The 18,463-nt window shown below is 37.5% G+C and overlaps 1 protein-coding gene across 2 annotated transcripts in view; it reads left to right on the top strand.

The window, feature by feature from the left end:
* TPGS2 (tubulin polyglutamylase complex subunit 2) overlaps positions 1–17,695 on the top strand; it is a 58,010-nt gene extending 40,315 nt beyond the window's left edge. The window contains exons 5-7 of one of the 2 annotated variants that reach the window (XM_036755474.1): positions 5,800–5,922; positions 15,689–15,846; positions 16,544–17,695. In XM_036755474.1, coding sequence (XP_036611369.1) covers positions 5,800–5,922; positions 15,689–15,846; positions 16,544–16,771 — 509 coding nt within the window. In that variant the 3' untranslated portion in view covers positions 16,772–17,695. The remainder of the gene's footprint in view (positions 1–5,799; positions 5,923–15,688; positions 15,847–16,543) is intronic. The other variant, XM_036755478.1, reaches the window with a different exon arrangement.
* Positions 17,696–18,463: the final 768 nt, after the last annotated feature.

The following is an 18,463-nucleotide window of genomic DNA, read 5'->3' as shown; positions in this document are numbered from 1 at the left end:
GAGGAGAAGAATGCCTTGAAAGGCAGAATTAGCCAAATGGAAAAGGAGGTCCAAAAGACCACTGAAGAAAATACTACCTTAAAAATTAGATTGGAGCAAGTGGAAGCTAGTGACTTTATGAGAAATCAAGATATTATAAAACAGAACCAAAGGAATGAAAAAAGTGGAAGACAATGTCAAATATCTCATTGGAAAAACCACTGACCTAGAAAATAGATCCAGGAGAGAGAATTTAAAAATTATTGGACTACCTGAAAGTCATGATCAAAAAAAGAGCTTAGATATCATCTTTCAAGAAATTATCAAGGAGAATTGCCCTGATATTCTAGAGCCAGAGAGTAGAATAGAAATTGAAAGAATCCACAGATCGCCTCCTCAAATAGATCCCAAAAAGAAAACTCCTAGGAACATTGTCACCAAATTCCAGAGCTCCCAGGTCAAGGAGAAAATACTGCAAGTAGCCAGAAAGAAACAATTTGAATATCATGGAAAAACAATCAGGATAACACAGGATCCGGCAGCTTCCACATTAAGGGACCGAAGGGCTTGGAATATGATATTCCAGAGGTCAATAGAGCTAGGATTAAAACCAAGAATCACCTACCCAGCAAAACTGAGTATCATGCTCCAAGGCAAAATATGGATTTTCAATAAAATAGAGGACTTTCAAGCTTTCTCAGTGAAAAGACCAGAGCTGAATAGAAAATTTGACTTTCAAACATAAGAATCAAGAGAAGCATGAAAAGGTAATCAAGAAAAAGAACAAGAAAAAGAAATTGCAAGGGACTTACTAAAGTTGAACTGTTTTGTTTACATTCCTACATGGAAAGATAATGTGTATGATTCATGAGACCTCAGTATTCGGGTAGCTGAAGGGACTATGCATATATATATATATATATATATATATATTATATATATGTTTATGTATACATATGTATAAGTGAATGTGTATGTATGTATATATGTGTGTCTGTGTATATATATATATATATATATATATATAGAGAGAGAGAGAGAGAGAGAGAGAGAGAGAGAGAGAGAGAGAGAGAGAGAGCAGGCACAGGGTGAGTTGAAGATGAAGGGAAGATATCTAAAAGAAATAAAATCAAATTAAGGGATGAGAGAGCAATATTTTGAGAGAGGGAGATAGGGAGAGATAGAATGGGGTAAATTATCTCGCATAAAAGTGGCAAGAAAAAGCAGTTCTGTAGGAAGAGAAGAGAAGGCAGGTGAGGGGGGAATGAGTGAATCTTGCTCTCATCAGATTTGACCTGAGGAGGGAATACCATACATACTCAATTGGGTATCTTACCCCACAGGAAAGAAGAAGGAAGAAGATAAAAAAAAGGGGGGGGGAATGATAGAAGGGAGGGCAGATGGGGGTGGAGGTAATAAAAAACAAACACTTTCGAAAGGGGACAGGGTCAAGGGAGAAAATTCAATAAAGGGGGATAGGTTAGGAAGGAGCAAAATATAGTTAGTCTTTCACAACATGAGTATTGTGGGAAGGGTTATACATAATGATACACATGTGCCCTATGTTGAATTGCTTGACTTCTTAGGGAGAGTGGGTGGGAAGGGAAGAGGGGAGAGAATTTGGGACTCAAAGTTTTAAAAACAGATGTTCAAAAACAAAAAAAAAGTTTTTGCATGCAACTAAAAATTAAGATACACAGGCAATGGGGCGTAGAAATTTATCTTGCCCTACAAGAAAGGAAGGGAAAAGGGGATGGGAGGGGAGTAGGGTGACAGAAGGGAGGGCTGACTGGGGAACAGGGCAACCAGAATATATGCCATCTTGGAGTTGGGGGGAGGGTAGAAATGGGGAGAAAATTTGTAATTCAAACTCTTGTGAAAATCAATGCTGAAAACTAAATATATTAAATAAATAAAAAATTTTAAAAAAGAATATAGTAAGTACAAAAAAAGAGTTCCAAATTGTTTTAGTTAGGAAGGATGAAGGTAGAGAGATTAAAAATTATAAGCAGTATTACTACCTACCTTAAAAAGCTAATCAAAAACTACCTATTTATATACCTCTGGTCTCAACTCTATACAATTAATAGAAGAATGATCTTCACTTGAATCAAGGCCGTTCATTATAAAATAAATGAGAAGGAAGAGTTGCAGGTTTTTGCAATAAAATCCTAAAGTGGACCACATCTTTAAAGTCACATAATTGTAAAGAGGTATAGAGAACACAAGATCTTGATGTCTTGATTATTTGTTAATTATAAAAATGGGTACTTCTTTAAGACTGTAAGTTTCCTTACCATATTCCTTGATCACAAAGACAATCCTGTTCAATGATCCTTTGGTAATCAAGATCAAAATAAACATAAAATAGGCAGATATACATTCACCAAGATTGCTTGCGACTGCTTGGAGGATGCCCATCACAGAATCCAAATAGAAAAGGAATTCTCCTTTAGGGGATGAGATACTCCAGAAGCTCTCGTTTTTTGATGTCATTGTGATTGTTTCATCCATTTCTGAGATACTAAATAAGAACCACGGCCACTAAAAAGAGTTCAGTCTAATAATAGGTGCAGGACAAAACCAAGTAGATGAAGATCACCTATTGTCCAGACTATGATGTGCATTTGGATGGACAGTCCATTGAGTTAGCCTGTCGATTCATATGTCTTGGACAGATTCTGCAGAGAGACACTGAGCTGGACCCAAAGCTGGATAGGTAGATGAGAGCAAAATAGATTGTATTTGAGAGATTTGGTAGTATGGTTGATCATCCCAAGCTGCAAGCTGAAAGAAATATTCTTTTTAATGCTAGTATTGCTTCAGTGACACCACATGGCAATGAATTATGGAATGCTATAATCCCTGAAGAATTATAGGTAACCCAAGGATTATTAGAAAGCATAGGTAGGCTTTAGCTTATTAACAACGACTTATATGTGAAAAATGATATTAGAAATACCATGGAAATGTATGATAGGAAAAGGTCAGTTATGTTTAGAGAATGAGAGATAACAGGTGGACAACCTTTGTGCTACCCTGGTATCCACAGGACTTTGAAAGATCTAAATGAAAGGCTTGGTGTATTGAATGAACTGTAGATATTTTATGCTAGGACATAGACAGTAGTTGAACCAAATGAAGTGTGAATGGTTTAGAACCCTCACCACTGAAGGGACTGCTCACATTGACATTCCACTAAAATATGATTTTCAGGCTTCACAGCGTCTCCTCAAGATTCTGAGAAATTACTTGTGGTATCATCTAGCCTAGAGGCAGGAATGAACTTTGTCCTCACCTGTGGTTTCCTTCAAGGGTTATCTCAAGTGCTACTTTCCTGATCCCTAGACAGACATACCGACAGACAGATAGATAAAGCATTTTTTTAAATGCTTACTATGTGCCAGGGATCATGATAAGCCCTGGAGATAAAAATACAAGAAAACTACATGGTTCTCTGCACTTAAAGGGCTTACATTCTAATTAGGAGAAGAAAATATCTAAAGGGAAATTGGAAAGGGCATATGGGGCTACTCTCATGGTTGCCAATGAAGTGGAGCAGTCCAGAGAATCAGGTGAACTGGAGTGAAGTGGGCATGGCTGGGACCCCTCGTGAAATGGCAAGCCTAGCCAGGGGCTCAGTAATCAGGACTTTTTGTGCTCTCTCCCTCTTCAAATTATCTTATATTTACTTAGTTATGTGCATCTTGTATCTCCTCTAGGAAAATGTAATGTTATCCTTGTAAGCAAAGATTGTTTCATTTTTGTATTTATATCTCTGATGCTTAACACAGTGTCTTGTACACAGTAGAGCTTAGTCATTAGCTTAGTAAATTGATTTCTAGTATATGGGATTTTATCTGGACTTTAACAGATGGCTAGACAGACATCAAAAGCACAGGGTGCAGTTAGTTGGCACGGTATAAAGAGCACCAGCCCTGGAGTCAGGAGGACCTGAGTTCAAATGTGACTTCAGACACTAGCTATGTGACCCTGGACAAGTCATTTAACCCAACTGCCTCCTGAAAACCAAACAAACAAAAAGCACATGCAAGCAAGCTCTTGCCAGCCAGAACAGATACTTTTCTTCCTTGTAGAGAAAAATTTGCTTTGTTGTCAGTCATAGGAAAAGTTTATAAAAAAATCACTTTTTCCAATGTATGTTCATGAAATACATGGTCAATTTCCAAGAAAGTTTAAAGGTGAAAACTTGATAGTTTAAATGAATCACAGGATAAAACTATAAAAGAATAAATTATAGGAATACAACCACCATTATAGACTTTAGAAGATATAGATTCACAAGGAGGGTTTTTTGGTTTGTTTAGGTCTCTCTATTTCTCTCCCTTTCTTTCCTTTCAAAAAGTATGGTAAAGAAAGGGATCCAAAGAGACCTGAAGCTTGAATTCTGTCCCAAACACTCCCTCCTTCTGTAACACATGGGCAAGCCAATCTTGCTGAACCTGTTTCCTCATCTGTAAATTGGGGTTAATACTTGGAGTACTTAGGTCATAAGACTCTTGTGGGGATCATATGAAATGAATTATTTAAAAGTGCTTCATAAAACTTAAAATGTTATATAAATGTCAACTGTTATTATCATTATTATTATTGTTGTTCAGTTGCTTAAGTCGTGTCTGACTCTTGGTGACCCCATTTGGGGTTTTCTTAGTTTCCATTTCCTTTTCCAGTTCATTTTATAGATAAGGAAACTGAGGCAAACAGGGGTAAGTGACTTTCCCAGGGTCACACAGCTAGTAAATGTCTGAGACCAGATTTGAACTCAGGAAGGTGAGTCTTCCTGACTACAGGCCTGGCGTTCTACCCACTCTGCCACCTATTATTATAATTATAGCAAAGGACATCCCATAGAACATGAGTGAAGAGGGATCTGTACCCTGTGAGTCACATGAATTCTGGCCCTTTGCTAAAGAACACGCATAGCCAGAAACTTCTGATAGGTCTCTTTGTCCCTTTTTTGGTGGGGGAAGGTGTTTGGGAATCATGCTTTGTCAAAGAGAACTGGTGCATGAGCCAAGAAAAGCTAGACTGAGAGCTACAACATTTGGAGAGAGATAGTTTCTAGTCTCATTTGAGGACACCTTTTTGTGGTGACACAGCCAAAGGCAGCTCTTCTTTGGATTTGCAGCAGATTTCCCCATTCTCATTCATTCTCATTCTCATTCTCATTCTCATTCTCTCATTCTCTCTCTCTCTCCCTCTCCCTCTCCCTCTCTCTCTCTCTCTCTCTCTCTCTCTCTCTCTCCCTCCCTCTCCCTCTCCCTCTCCCTTTCCCTCCCTCCCTCCCTCTCTCCCTCTCCCACTTCCATCCATATTCCTACATAATAAAGAACCCAGATCATCAATTAGTTTGAAATTTTTCTTACTTTTTTCCACTGTTGAATACATCCTTGAGAGTCTTTTACACTGTGCCCTGACATGGCTCAGTAATTTAGGGACATGCTAAAAGGAGACCCTGTGATTTGTTTAATGACAATGTTTTTTAAGCAGTACTATGATGAATATGAATTCCCCAAAGACTGAATTTCCATTCCCTCATGCCCCTGCTATACCTGTCTACTTGTGATTATGAAGACAGGGACAGAAGACAGAAGGAGAAACCTATCATATTCTTTTATATGTAGAATTCACTTGACTGAAATTTTAAAAATATTTTGCAAAGATTTCCAACTTCAATGCATGTGTGTTTTATTTTCCTGATATTTTCATCCTAACAAAATCATGTGTAGGCATTTAACCCTAGCATCTTAATAAGTGATGTTATGTTTTATCTTCCTTGATCATTATTTTCAATTTCAGGGTTGGTAGCTAATGGGGATGACCCAGAGAAGCCACACTTCGACTCTAGAAATCAGATTTTTGAACTGGATTCCTGCAGTGGAAATGGGAAAGTCTGCCTTGTTTATAAAAAAGATAAACCAGGTAAATTAAAGATATTATTCTACAGGTAAACTTTGGTTGGAATTCCTAATGCTACTATTCAGCATTTACCTAATAGTACCATTCCTCCTTAGTTTTTAAAAGCATTACTATGTTTGATGTTGGCTTTAACTTGAGATCTTTTTGTTTCTTTCTTTGAATTTTTCAAATCCTGGGAGTTAGAGCTGGAAGCAAACTTAGAGATCATTTATTTCATGGAATCATAGATGTAGAGCTAGAAAGGGACTTTATATATTATCTAGTACAAGCCCCTCATTTTGCAGATGAGGAGACAGACCCAGGGCAGTGAAGGACATGCCCAACATCATGAAGGTAGTACTTCAGTGAGCCAGAATTTGAACTGAAGTCCTCCCAATTTCAATCCAGTGCTCCTCCCATGACACCACACTGCCACCAATAAAAATAGACTTTTTTTAGGGCCTACCAACAAAGGAAAGGTGAATCATTGTTAGAACTCAAGGCATCTTACATCACTTTTCTCCATGTACCAAAGGCTTAGAATCTTATGTGTCAGTGGAATGTTCCTCTATCCATCAGCCCAGCATGCTAGGACTTTATTAGAACCTTGATCTTCCCTCAAGTCACAAAGTAACCTTAAATCTTGATACCTGATGGTGCTATGTGCTTTTCAAAACATGCATTCTTTGCTCCCTCTATACCCACTTCTAGAAACTGAAATGCTAAAAGAAAAAAAAATACAAATAGGCAGATTAGAAAAACCAAAACCGGGGAAGCTAGGTGGCTCAGTGAAGAGCACTGGCTCTGGCGTCAGGAGGACCTGAGTTCAAATCTGGCCTCAGACACTTGACACACTTACTAGCTGTGTGACCTTGGGCAAGTCACTTAACCCAATTGCCCTGCCTTCCCCCTGCCAAACAAAAAAAGAAAAAGAAAAACCAAAACCAAAACCAGGTCTTTATAAGAGTGACCTAATGAGAGATGACAAAGCCTGTAGTCCTTCTAAGTAGAGCTGTCTAGACTGGGATGTGAAACCCTCTCAAAGTGGGAGTGAAGCAAAGGCCAAAATTATTGGATATTTTAAAGCACAGTTCACAAATAAACACATCCACTTTTTTCAATGAAAACAAAACTCACCTCAAAGTCAACAAAAACATGATATATTCCACCTGACAATGAATGCAGTCCAAAGGTTATTTAATACGAAGTCAAATATGAATCATTTTGTTTCAAATTTTAATTTTTTTTATAAAAGCAATTGTTTGAGAAATTTACCTTAGTGTCTGAAAGAAGGAAGTCAGTTTGCATAGGCTTATAACTCAGATAATTTGTTACTTGTTTCCTGGATTTGAAGGTGAAGTGCATAAATGTTAAGTTAAGCCATCTTTGTGTAAAAACATCATAACCTTTTATATTTCTCATCATTCATTTTGGTAAAATTTAATGTAATGAGCTGGTTTTCAAGAAAACCCACTATAACTTAAAAAAAAACTAATTTTAGAATAGTTATAATTATATTTTAAAAATTCTTAAATTCATTATATTTCATTTTTTAAAAGTGAAATGTTATCCCTTCATGGTAGATAAATATATAACTGGTTTGAAGAGAAAAATTCACCAGAGCAGCTAAAATTGGTACAGAGGCATTTAATTAGTGAAAATACAGTCAGACATATAAATCCTAGATAAAAGTCACGGTGAGTCATTTTTTCTAGTCCAGGTCAGCATAGGGAAAGAGAGAAAAAGGTCTCTGGATACTGAGGACAGAACCTGGCCAGAAGCATCATCTGGGGAGCATTCCAGAACAGAGAAAGGCTGTTCATCTGAACAAACAGAGATCCCAGACCTTTACCAGAACATCTCCAGACTCACACCTCAACACCTTAGTAGTTCCACAGGGACAAGTGCCAACTGGCAGCTTTGTAACCCACTACCCAATTCCAGGTCACAGATCCAGGGTAAACTACTGTTGAGGGGGGTCAGCCTCTGATGGTAGCATTCCCAGGGAGGGAGGCCCCTGGTATTCTACTGAGAAAAGAGCAAGCTCAGAAGCAAGCTGCACTAGTATAGCTCTGCCCTGAAGAGAAATAACCAGGGCAAGAGTTCTAGGCCAAAGGGGAGGCTGCAGTTCTGTCCCTGAACCAGTGGAGCTTTCACCTGACTAATAAAGGCAGAGCCCAGCAGCAGTCTGTTTTTGCTCAGACCCAAACCCAGGTCAGGAACTGGCAGAGCTCTGACCAGGGGGACAGCAATCAGATCTTACCCTAGATCAGAACATTTGGGGAGTACTGAAGTCTTGCAGGTCCCCAATCTGAAAAATCCCTGAGATTCCCCAAAAAACTGAATACGCAGTACAATAAGAGAGCAACAACAGGAATAGCCCAGACATTCCCTCCAGATGTACACAGAGCCTGGTCCTAACATCAGGTCTAAAGTGAAAAAGACTTCCAGCCTGAAAGAATGAGCAAACAAAAAAAAAAAAGAATTTCACCATAAAAAGCCATAATAGTGACAAGAATGCCTAAGACACAAACCTAGAATAAAAGAATGACTCCAAAACATCTGCATGTAAAGTTTCAAAGAAAAACAAAGCTTGGGCACTCATTCAACTAGAATTCCTGGAAGAGCTGAAGTAAGAGTTTTTTTTTAAAAGAGATAAAAATGTTTTTCTCAATGAAATGAGGGTGCTAGAGGAAAAAACTGGAAAAGACATGAGAGTTATAAAAAAAAAATTGGAAAGAGAATTAACAGCTTGACCTAAGAAGTACAAAACTTTGCCGAAGCAACAAACTCTTTTTATATTAGAACAGACCAAATATGACTCCATGAGACAATAGCAGATTATAACAGTGGAAAGATTGGGGGAAAAAATGGAAGAAAATACAAGGTTATCTCATAGTAAAAACAATTGACCTAGAAAACAGATCAAGGAGAACTAGTATAGTAATCATTGGACTACCTACATGCCATTGGTAAAAGAAGATCCTAGACATGACATTTCAAGAAATCTTAAAAGAAAACTGCCCAATTATCTCAGAACCAGGGGGCAAAATGTAAACAGAAAGAATTCACAAGTCACTTCCTGAAAAAAGCCATGAAAACTTCCAGGAACATTATAGCCAAATCCAGAGCTTCCAGGTCAAAGAAAAATATTACAAGTGGCCAAAAAGAAAGACATCAAATACTAAGGAGCCACAGTGTGTGGATCCTTCACACATGATTTAGCAGCCTCCTCAATAAAGGAGCAGAGAGCTTGGAATACTATATTCAAGAAGGTGAAGGATATAGGCTTATAGCCAAGAATAATTTATCCAGAAAAATTGGATATAATCTTAAAGGGGTGAAAAATGAGCCTGTATTTAAAGAGAGAACTCCCAAGTACTTCTGATGAAGAGATTATCTAAACACAGGAGTTAAGAAAAACAAAAAGATAAACACGAATAGACAATGATAAAGGAATAAATAAGGACAAATCGCTTACATTTTAATATGTTGAGATAATGCACATGTCTCCACTGAACTCTATCATCATCAGGGATCATAAATGAAATTTAATTAGAAGATCTAGGAGTGGTTTTATTCTATTGTATCCTGATGATCTTAAGATAAGAATTCAAAGAGAAGGGAACAAGGAGGCACAAGGGGGCAAAAGGAAAGGAAAGTTAAAGAAAACTAACACACATAATCCAGGTGTGTGAGTAGACATCTATACAAATAAGGAGAGTGTGATGGAGGGATCAGCTGACATTTGATTTGGTAAAAGAAGAGAAGAATATTTATTCACACACACACTTGGGTACAAAAATACATCTGACTCAACAGATAAATGGAAGAAGGGGGGATATTAGTGGTAGGATAGTTTAAGAGAGGAATTCACCTTTTTTTTTAATTGGGATAATGTTTTTTTTTCATAAATTAATTTATTTTTAGTTTTCAACATTCACTCCATAAGTTTTAAATTTTCTCCACCTCCCTTTCTCCCTCCTCCCCAAGGCTCTACATATACATTCTTATTAAACATATTTTCACATTAGTCGTGTTGTATAGAAGAGTTAGGACAAATGAGAGGAACCATGAGAAAGAAAAACCAGAACAAAAAGAGAACAATAGTATTCAGACTCCATATTTCTCTCTGGATGTGGATGGCATTTTCCATCATGAGTCTTTTGAAGTTGTTTTAGGTCCTTGCATGGCTCAGAAGAGCTGTCTGTTGAATTCAGTAATCACACAATGTGGCTGTTACTATGGGGAGGAATTAATCTGAAGCAAAATATATTCTTAAGGATATGCAAATATATCTATACTCTTTTTTGAGGTTGTGAAGAAGGGGAATCTGAGGTGAGTGCCCATAGATTGGGGAATGACTAAACAAGTTATGGTGTATAAGTAGGATGGAATGTTTTTGTCTTGTAAGAAATGATGAAAGGTGATTTCAGAGAAACTTGGGAAGACTTATATGAACTAATGCATAGAGAAGTGAACAGAATGAGAAAAATTTATACAGTGACAGTAATATGGTAAAGACAGACAACTTTAAAAGAATTATCAGTGTTGATTAGTGCTTGAAAAAGAATCACAGAATGTACAATCCTCCCCCTCTGTCTTACAATGTATTTTAAACTGCTTATTTTACTTGATATTTGTTAAGTTTGGAATAAAACGAAAAAGAAAAAGAATGACCAGAGTTGTGGCGAGATTGCAGTAGGATCATACCAACAGCAACCTGACTCCCCTACAGACACTTCATCATAGCTCGAATAATGCACTAATGATACAGATAGCCAAAGAGAAGCGATTGTAAGTTTTTCCATCCAATCCAGGACTTCACAAGAAAAACGCTAGAGACCTGCAAAGGCTCTGAGTGAAGACCAGCCAGGGTGGGTGGAAGGCACAGCATCCACATGCCATAGCAGGAAATAGGACTAAAGCTGCACCCTGCACTGGGCCCAGAGAGCCCATGACCAGACTATAGGAGGAGGCCAAGCCAGACTATCAACTAAGAAGTGCATTGCTCACACTGAAGCCCCAACAGGAGACAGCAACAGAAAGCTATAGCACTCAGGCAGCCTATAGGCAAGCCATAGGAGGAGAAAAGGCTTATGTAGTGCCTGGGAAGCAAAGCTCATTGGGTCTTGCAGAAAGCCTACTATCAGAACAATTGCTGTCATCTGGTTGATATGCCAAGGTCATAGCAAAAGATGGCGCCAACCAAGGATTTGGCACTGGGCAAGGAGAAGGAACTGAAAAAGGGGAAAATGGCAAAGCCTAGATTGAGCCACCAGAACACTGAACCCAAAAATAAGGATTCCTATAGAGAATTGGGCCTTGTCATAGCCATTTGATCTAGGAGTTAGCCAGGTCTGCCTACCTTGCCCAAGTACAAAGGAAGGAGCACAGTTTGACCCAAGTATGGATCTTAGTCTAGAAACTGAGGCTGGAGGTAACAGGAATTAAGAGAAGAAAAGACTGAACACAATGAAGACATACTATGGGTTGAGCAAAGCCCAAGAAGTAAACCAGGAAGAATAGAGGATCTCTACAAGTCCAGACAGAATCTGAGAAAAGAACAACTTGGCCACAAAGACCATAGAAATACCTAGATGAAATGAACAAGATACATACTAATTTAATTTTAGAAATGAGAAATATGGAAGGAAGAATGAGAATAGAATTAATAGCTTAGAAAAGGAGGCAGTAAAAATTACTAAACTCCCTGAAAATTAGAATGGGCCAAGCAGAAAATATTGACTCCGAAAAATTCTAAAACAAAGTCAGAAAATTGGGGGGGGAGCAAAGTGACTTATTAAGGTAAGATAATTTAAGAATCATTGGACTACCTAAAAGCCATGACCAAAAAACCCACCATATTTTTAAAAAATATGGATAACATATTTTTTAAAAATTATAAATGAGACCTGCCCAAATTTATTAGAATTAGATGGCAAAGTGAAAGCAGAATTCATTGTTTACCTTATGAAAGAAATATCAAAATGAAAGCTGTCAGGAATGTCACAGCTAAAATCCAGAGCTTTAGGATCAAAGAAGAAAATTCAAGGAGCCAGAAAAGCCCAAGTATCAAGGAATCCAAGCCAAGATTTTGTAGCTACCACTAAAACAGAGAGGAGAGCCTGTGATTCAATGTTCTAAAAGGCAAAAGATAAAGACTTGCAACCCAAAATAATTTACTTTGCGAAAATTAAGATAATCCTAAGAGGAGGAAAAAATGATCTTTAATGGAACAGATGACTTTCAAGAATCCTTGATTTAAAAAAAAATCAAAACTGAGCAGTTCAAAATGCAAACACAGAGGTCAAGAAAAAAGGACAAAGCCTTTGAGCATGTGGAAAGGGCTGTACCATGTTTACATTATAGAAAAGCAGAAATACTAACCACATTTACTGATCATAATGCAATAAAATTATACTTAGTAAAGGGCTCTTGAAGAGAGAGTTTAAACATTAGATAAATAACATAACTAATAACATAATTCTGAAAAAATGGGTGGGTCAAAAACAAATTATAGAAACAATAGAAAACTTCATTAAAGAAAATTACAATAATGAGACAACATACTGAAACATGGGGTGCAGGTAAAGGAATTTCTAGGAGAAAATTTGTATTTCTAAATGCTTTCATTTTTGAAAGAGAAGAAAGGTAAATCAGTGAATTGGGCATGCAATTAAAATACTTGAACAGTAAAAAAAAAATCTAAAAACCCCAAGCTAAGCAATATATAGAAATTCTGAAAACTAAAGATGAGTTCAATAAAAATGCAAGCAAAAAATTTAATTGACAAAAGTAGGAACTGATTTTGTGTAAAAACTGATAAAATAGATAAAAATTAGTTAATTTGATTTTTTCAAAAGAAGAAAGCAAATTATTTGTACCAAAAAGAAAAAATGAATTTGCAGTTGAAGAGGATTATAAAGGCAATTATCACAAACTACTTTGCCTAATTCCTTGCTAACAGAATTGATAACTTAGAAGAAATGGATAAATACAAAAATACAAAATAGACTAATGAAAAATAGTCTAAGTAATGCAATATCAGAAAATGAAATAGAATAAGCTATAAACGAACTCCCAAAATAAAAAAAGAAAAAATCTCTAGGGCCAATTGGATTTGCAAGTGAATTCTATCAAACATTCAAAAAACAATTTCAATATTACATGAACTGTTTGCAGTAACAAAAAAAATGAGTCATCCCTCCAATCTCATTCAATGATATGAATATGGTCTTGGTACCTAAACCAGGGAAAACAATTTTAGACCAATAACCCTAAATGAACATGAATACAAAAATTTTAAACAAAATATTAGCCAGTAGGCTACAACATGTTAGAAAGATTATACACTATGAGCAGGTTAGGTTTGCACCTGAAGTGCGATGTTGGTTCAACATAAGATAGACTATAAATATAACAAATTTTATTAATAAAATAACAAAAACTTTATGATTATATCAATAAATGCTGAAGAGGTTTTGCCAAAATTAATACCTTTCCACTAAAATCAAGGCTATAACAAAGATGCCCATTATCATTACTAATATTTAACATAGTCCTAGGAATGCCGGTCATAGTAATAAGAGAAGTTGAAGAAATAGTAACAAAGAAAAAAGTAGGAACTTAGGTGATCTGTCAATACCAGATCTCAAACTATACTACTAAATAGTAATCCTTAATAAAATGATTTGATACTCATTAAGGAATAGAGAGGTTTGATCAGTGGAATAGATTAGGTATACAGCAGTAAATGAAGACAGCAGCATAGTGTTCAGAAAACCCAATGATCTCAGTTATTGGGGTAAAGACAACTATTTGACAGAAACTACTGGGGAAATTGGAAAACAGATTAACATAAATTAGGTACAGACCAACATTTCACATCGTACACCAAGATAAACCACAAATTAACACATTATTTGATGTGGTGCTAATAATGTTAGATATAGCAATAAGAGAAGAAAAAGAACTTGAAGGAATAACCATAGGCAAAAAAAGAAACAAAACTCTCACATTTTTACAGATGATATGACCGTCTATTTAGAGAATCCCAAAACGTTACCTGAAATATAGAAACAATAACCTCAGCAAAGTTGTAGCAAATAAAATAAGCTCACATAAATCACCAGCATACTGTGAACTACCAACAAACCCCTGAAGAAAAAGATTCTATTCAAAATAATTACAGAGGTAAAAATTTTGGAGAGTTTGGCCATCAAGAGACACAGGAACCATATAAATACATCTATAAAACATTCTCCACAGAAATAAAGACAGACCCAATTATTGTAGTAAGCAATTGCTCAAGGGTGGGCTAAGCCAATGTAATAAAAATGGCAATATTGCCTACATGAATTTACTTATTCGGTGTCATACCCATCATGCTACCAAAGGATTACTTTATACGTATAGAAAGAAAATAATAGGGAAATTCATGTGGAGAAAAAAGGTCAAGCATTTCAAAGGAAATAATGAAAAACAGTGGGAAGGGGACCAAACAGGACTAGGTATCAAACTATACTACAAAGCTGTAATCAATAATACTGTTATATACTATATACAAAAAATAAAGAGATTGATTATAGAAGAGATAACTTATACAGATGCAAGTATAGTAGTATAGTATTTGTCTTACTTGGGTTACACAGCTATTTGACCCAAACTACTAGGAAAAGTGGAAAGTGGCCTGGGGAAGCATTCATGAACAAGCAATTGAGAAGACAACATGGACAATTTTGATTACATATAATTCACTTGTTTTTGCACAAAAACAACCAATCAATTTAGAATTAGAAGGGAAAAACTGGGAAAAAGAAAATTGCTCTAAGTTTTCTAATAAAGGTCTCACATCCCTGTAGCGCCAATGTGATATTCACAGCGCCTACAACGCTTATGGCAGCTAGGAATATGCCAGCATAGTTCTGAATCACAAAATATAACAGACTCTCTTCATTGAAGGCAGAACCAAAACATCTATTTCAACACCAGAAAGGCAAATCCATCATAGCAACAAAGAAATCTGTACACATTATCCATGCAGGGGGCACCACCATCCCCAAGCCTTCCCTCTGTTAGGGCTCCATCCATTCAGCAAGCTCCTCCCACCACAGGCTTCATGTGACTCAAACTCATGTGATTTAGGCTTCCATGTAACTTAAGCAGGTCACACAGGCCTATTAATGAATGAGAAAGATCTTCCCATTCCATTAACAATACATAAAAATACATTAACAATACAAGCTCAGATACTTATAGCCCAAAGAAGCTATGAGATTCTTTATCCCAGCCCTCAGACATGAATTGCCATTTCCTTCTCCAGCTCATTTTACAGATGAGCAACTGAGGCAAACAGGGTAAAGTGACTTGCCCAGGGTCACACAGTTAATAAGTGTTTGAGGTCAAATTTGAACTCAGAACATGAGCCTTCCTGACACCAGGCCTGGCACTCTACCCACTGCACTACCTAGTGGTCCCCATCTAAAAATTAGAGAAACGCAAATAAGAACAACTATGAGCTGGCATACTCAGTGAAGTCAGGTGATGGGTTTTGATATCTTTGGTCCAAACTTGATTTACAAACATTTAGATATGAGGTTTCCTCTAAGAAGGTAACCACATAATTCCTCCATTCAGGTGTTTCAGATTAGAGTTTGATTCTTCAAAAAACTTCCCTTTATACTCCATTTCCTTTCTCTGGCCCACAAAAGCCCAGTAATTACCGTTTCAGCTATACTTAAAATGACTATTCCTAATTTACTGTTTTCCTTTTCTTTTATTGTAATAGCACCCCAAGATGCTGAGATCTGGTTTCTGGACAGAGCTTTATACTGGCATTTTCTCAGTGACTCCTTTACTACCTACTATCGCCTACTGATCACCCATCTTGGCCTCCCCCAGTGGCAGTATGCCTTCACCAGCTATGGCATTAGCCCACAGGCCAGGGTAAGAGGAAGTGGATTCAGCCACCTTAGTGTCTTCTTGTCCCTAAATCATTTCTCCCAACACTTTACCACCCTTGATGAGGCTCCTTTGTTTTCAGTAGCCTTCATTAGTGGTCCAGTGGAAAGAGTACTAGATGAGGGAGCCAGAAGATTTGAGCTCTAATCGCGGATTTGGTAACCATTCATCTCTCCTAGACTCAGTTTCCTTATAACCACAATACCTGCTCTAGTGACTCTGTAATATTGTGAAAAACAAATGAAATAACAGATATGAGAGCTATATAGGCATATGATATTGTTGTCCTCCTCACAACTCCTTAGAGATCCTCAAGGGTGAAGCAAAAGCCAAGACGTCCAGCCCACAGCTACTCTCTCCCAGGATTTGTTGATTGAAAAAAGGGGCCTCTCTTAGCCTTGATATCAGCTCTTATCAATTACTTTCATTTTAAGGGATGTGAGACATGACAAAGAAAAGTATGCTCCCTAGAGCATTAAAGATAAACAGATCTCACATTACCCCAGGGGGAATGATAGTTTCCAGGTAGTTTGTGGAAGTTTCTTGTTTTTCTTTCCCTCCCTCCCCGTTTTCCTGCTGAGCCTCCTTCCTTCTGGCACTGCCAAGTCAGCCCAGAGGGGAGGCATCCTCTCTTGCTTGATGACTATGTGTCTTTCTCTCTCTCTTCTGCTCTCTTCCACAGCAATGGTTCAACATGTACAAACCCATCACCTACAACACAGCTGTTTTTGCTGAAGACGACTGCATCTTCTTGAACAAGCTGGACCCGAGCAAGGTGTTCAAGAGCAAGAGCAAAACCTTAGTCTCTAAAAAACGGTCATCCCTACAGAACTCAAGCTCCCAGAGAGGTTCATCAGCTTCTCCAGGCATCAAGCCAGCCCCCCTCCCTGGAAACCCTCTCCGGAAATAAGCATTTCCCATCCCTCCCCTCCCCCCACCGCCCCCCCCCCCAGGCTTCATGACTTCCCAAGAAGGAATCAACACCCCAGGACCAAGATGGTGATGGTGTGGCTCTCACTGGCTGTATACAGATAATCAAAGGGATTTTTTTCAACAGAATTGGAGTTCCTGACAAGAATCAGAGACTGGGTTCTATCCCTAGGCCTCTGAGTTTATAATACAGCAAGTGGAATCATTACATTGTTCCCATCACCTAAGCTTAATTTTGGTTCCTGTTGGGCAGAAGGAAACATCTTTTGAAACCCAGCATTCTCCTTTCACCCTCTATGACCCATCACTTACACACACACACACACACACACACACACACACACACACACACACACATACACACACACACACACATCCATGTACTGCCTTAAACCAGCAAGCAATAAAATTACATCCCAAGTTAGAGTATCCCCCTGACAGTTAAGATCCTGTTGTCAGGTACTGATGATTCCTTGAATATCTTAACATTCCCTTCCCATGAAAAACCTACTGGGAGTACATTTGTGCTTTCCTTGTAGCAATTGCCTCTAAAACATCTAATTTTACTCTTGCTGCCTCAGTTGTTTGCCTTCCTGTTGTGGAGAGAATGGAATGTTTTCTTCTGAACCTTTTTAAAGAGGAGGCAGCACTGCTGTACTTTCTTTTAGTGGTCACCTTAAATCCATCTCAGACTATGTTTTGTGTGACTCCACATGAGAAATGATGATGAAAACAGTAATTAATTTTTGATTAATATGTCACTGATGATATACCATATAACAGTGTTGAGTTGCCAAAGCTACGAACTGGTACCATAACATCTTTAGTATTGTGTATTCTTTCCCCTTAGTTTATTAAGTCAACAAAACCAATGAACAAACAAGAATAAAAAAAAAGTGTGAGTAAAACCATAAACTCCATTATTTACAGCTGACTCTATAAAATGCTTACATATTTGGGTGGGGGGAGCTCCCTGCTGCTGATTAACATCTATACCTGGTAGTCTTTCAGCATTGTTCAAGGTACAATGAAGTTAAGTGATTTGTTTGTGGTTAAGATCCAATTAAATGTTAGAATCAGGACTTGAACACACGACTTCCTAAAGCCAAGTCTGGCAATCTATCCGTTATATCACATTGCCTCTTGTCTTTAACAACATGGTTAACAAAAATGAACTACTTGCTTCTGCGTCCCCTTCTGAACCCTTTCTCCAGTGTTTTTTTTTTTTTCTGGATTGCACCATTTCTATTTAAAACAAACAAGCCAGTTATAGTTATGATTTATTTCGATCAATTCAACTTTCTTTGTTCTGCATTGTTTTATAAAAGTCTTTCCATATTTCTTTATTCTTCATGTTATCTATATGTCAAAAGCTCCCTCCTGACACAAAGAACTGAGCACACTTTGGGGTCTTCCTACTTCTCTGGCTACGTGTGAACTTAAATATCAGACACCAAGGTGTAGTCACCACCAACACCCTGTTCAAGCATTGAGGCTCACAGAACTCAAAAAATGAACAAGTTTAACTATAGGCTAAAAGAAACAAACAGAACTATCAGAACCCAAAGAAAGTAACAGGACTTACGCATGAGGGATGTTTACTTAGGTCTGTAAAGTCCCAGGACTTCCCTCAGTATGGCTCTAGGAGGAGGCACCTTGAGGATTGTCCCTA

The sequence above is a fragment of the Trichosurus vulpecula genome, chromosome 1 (genome assembly GCF_011100635.1).
Source record: "Trichosurus vulpecula isolate mTriVul1 chromosome 1, mTriVul1.pri, whole genome shotgun sequence".
NCBI lineage: Eukaryota > Metazoa > Chordata > Mammalia > Diprotodontia > Phalangeridae > Trichosurus > Trichosurus vulpecula.
Note: the sequence above shows the minus strand (reverse complement) of the source record. Positions and strands in the feature narration are given on the sequence as shown.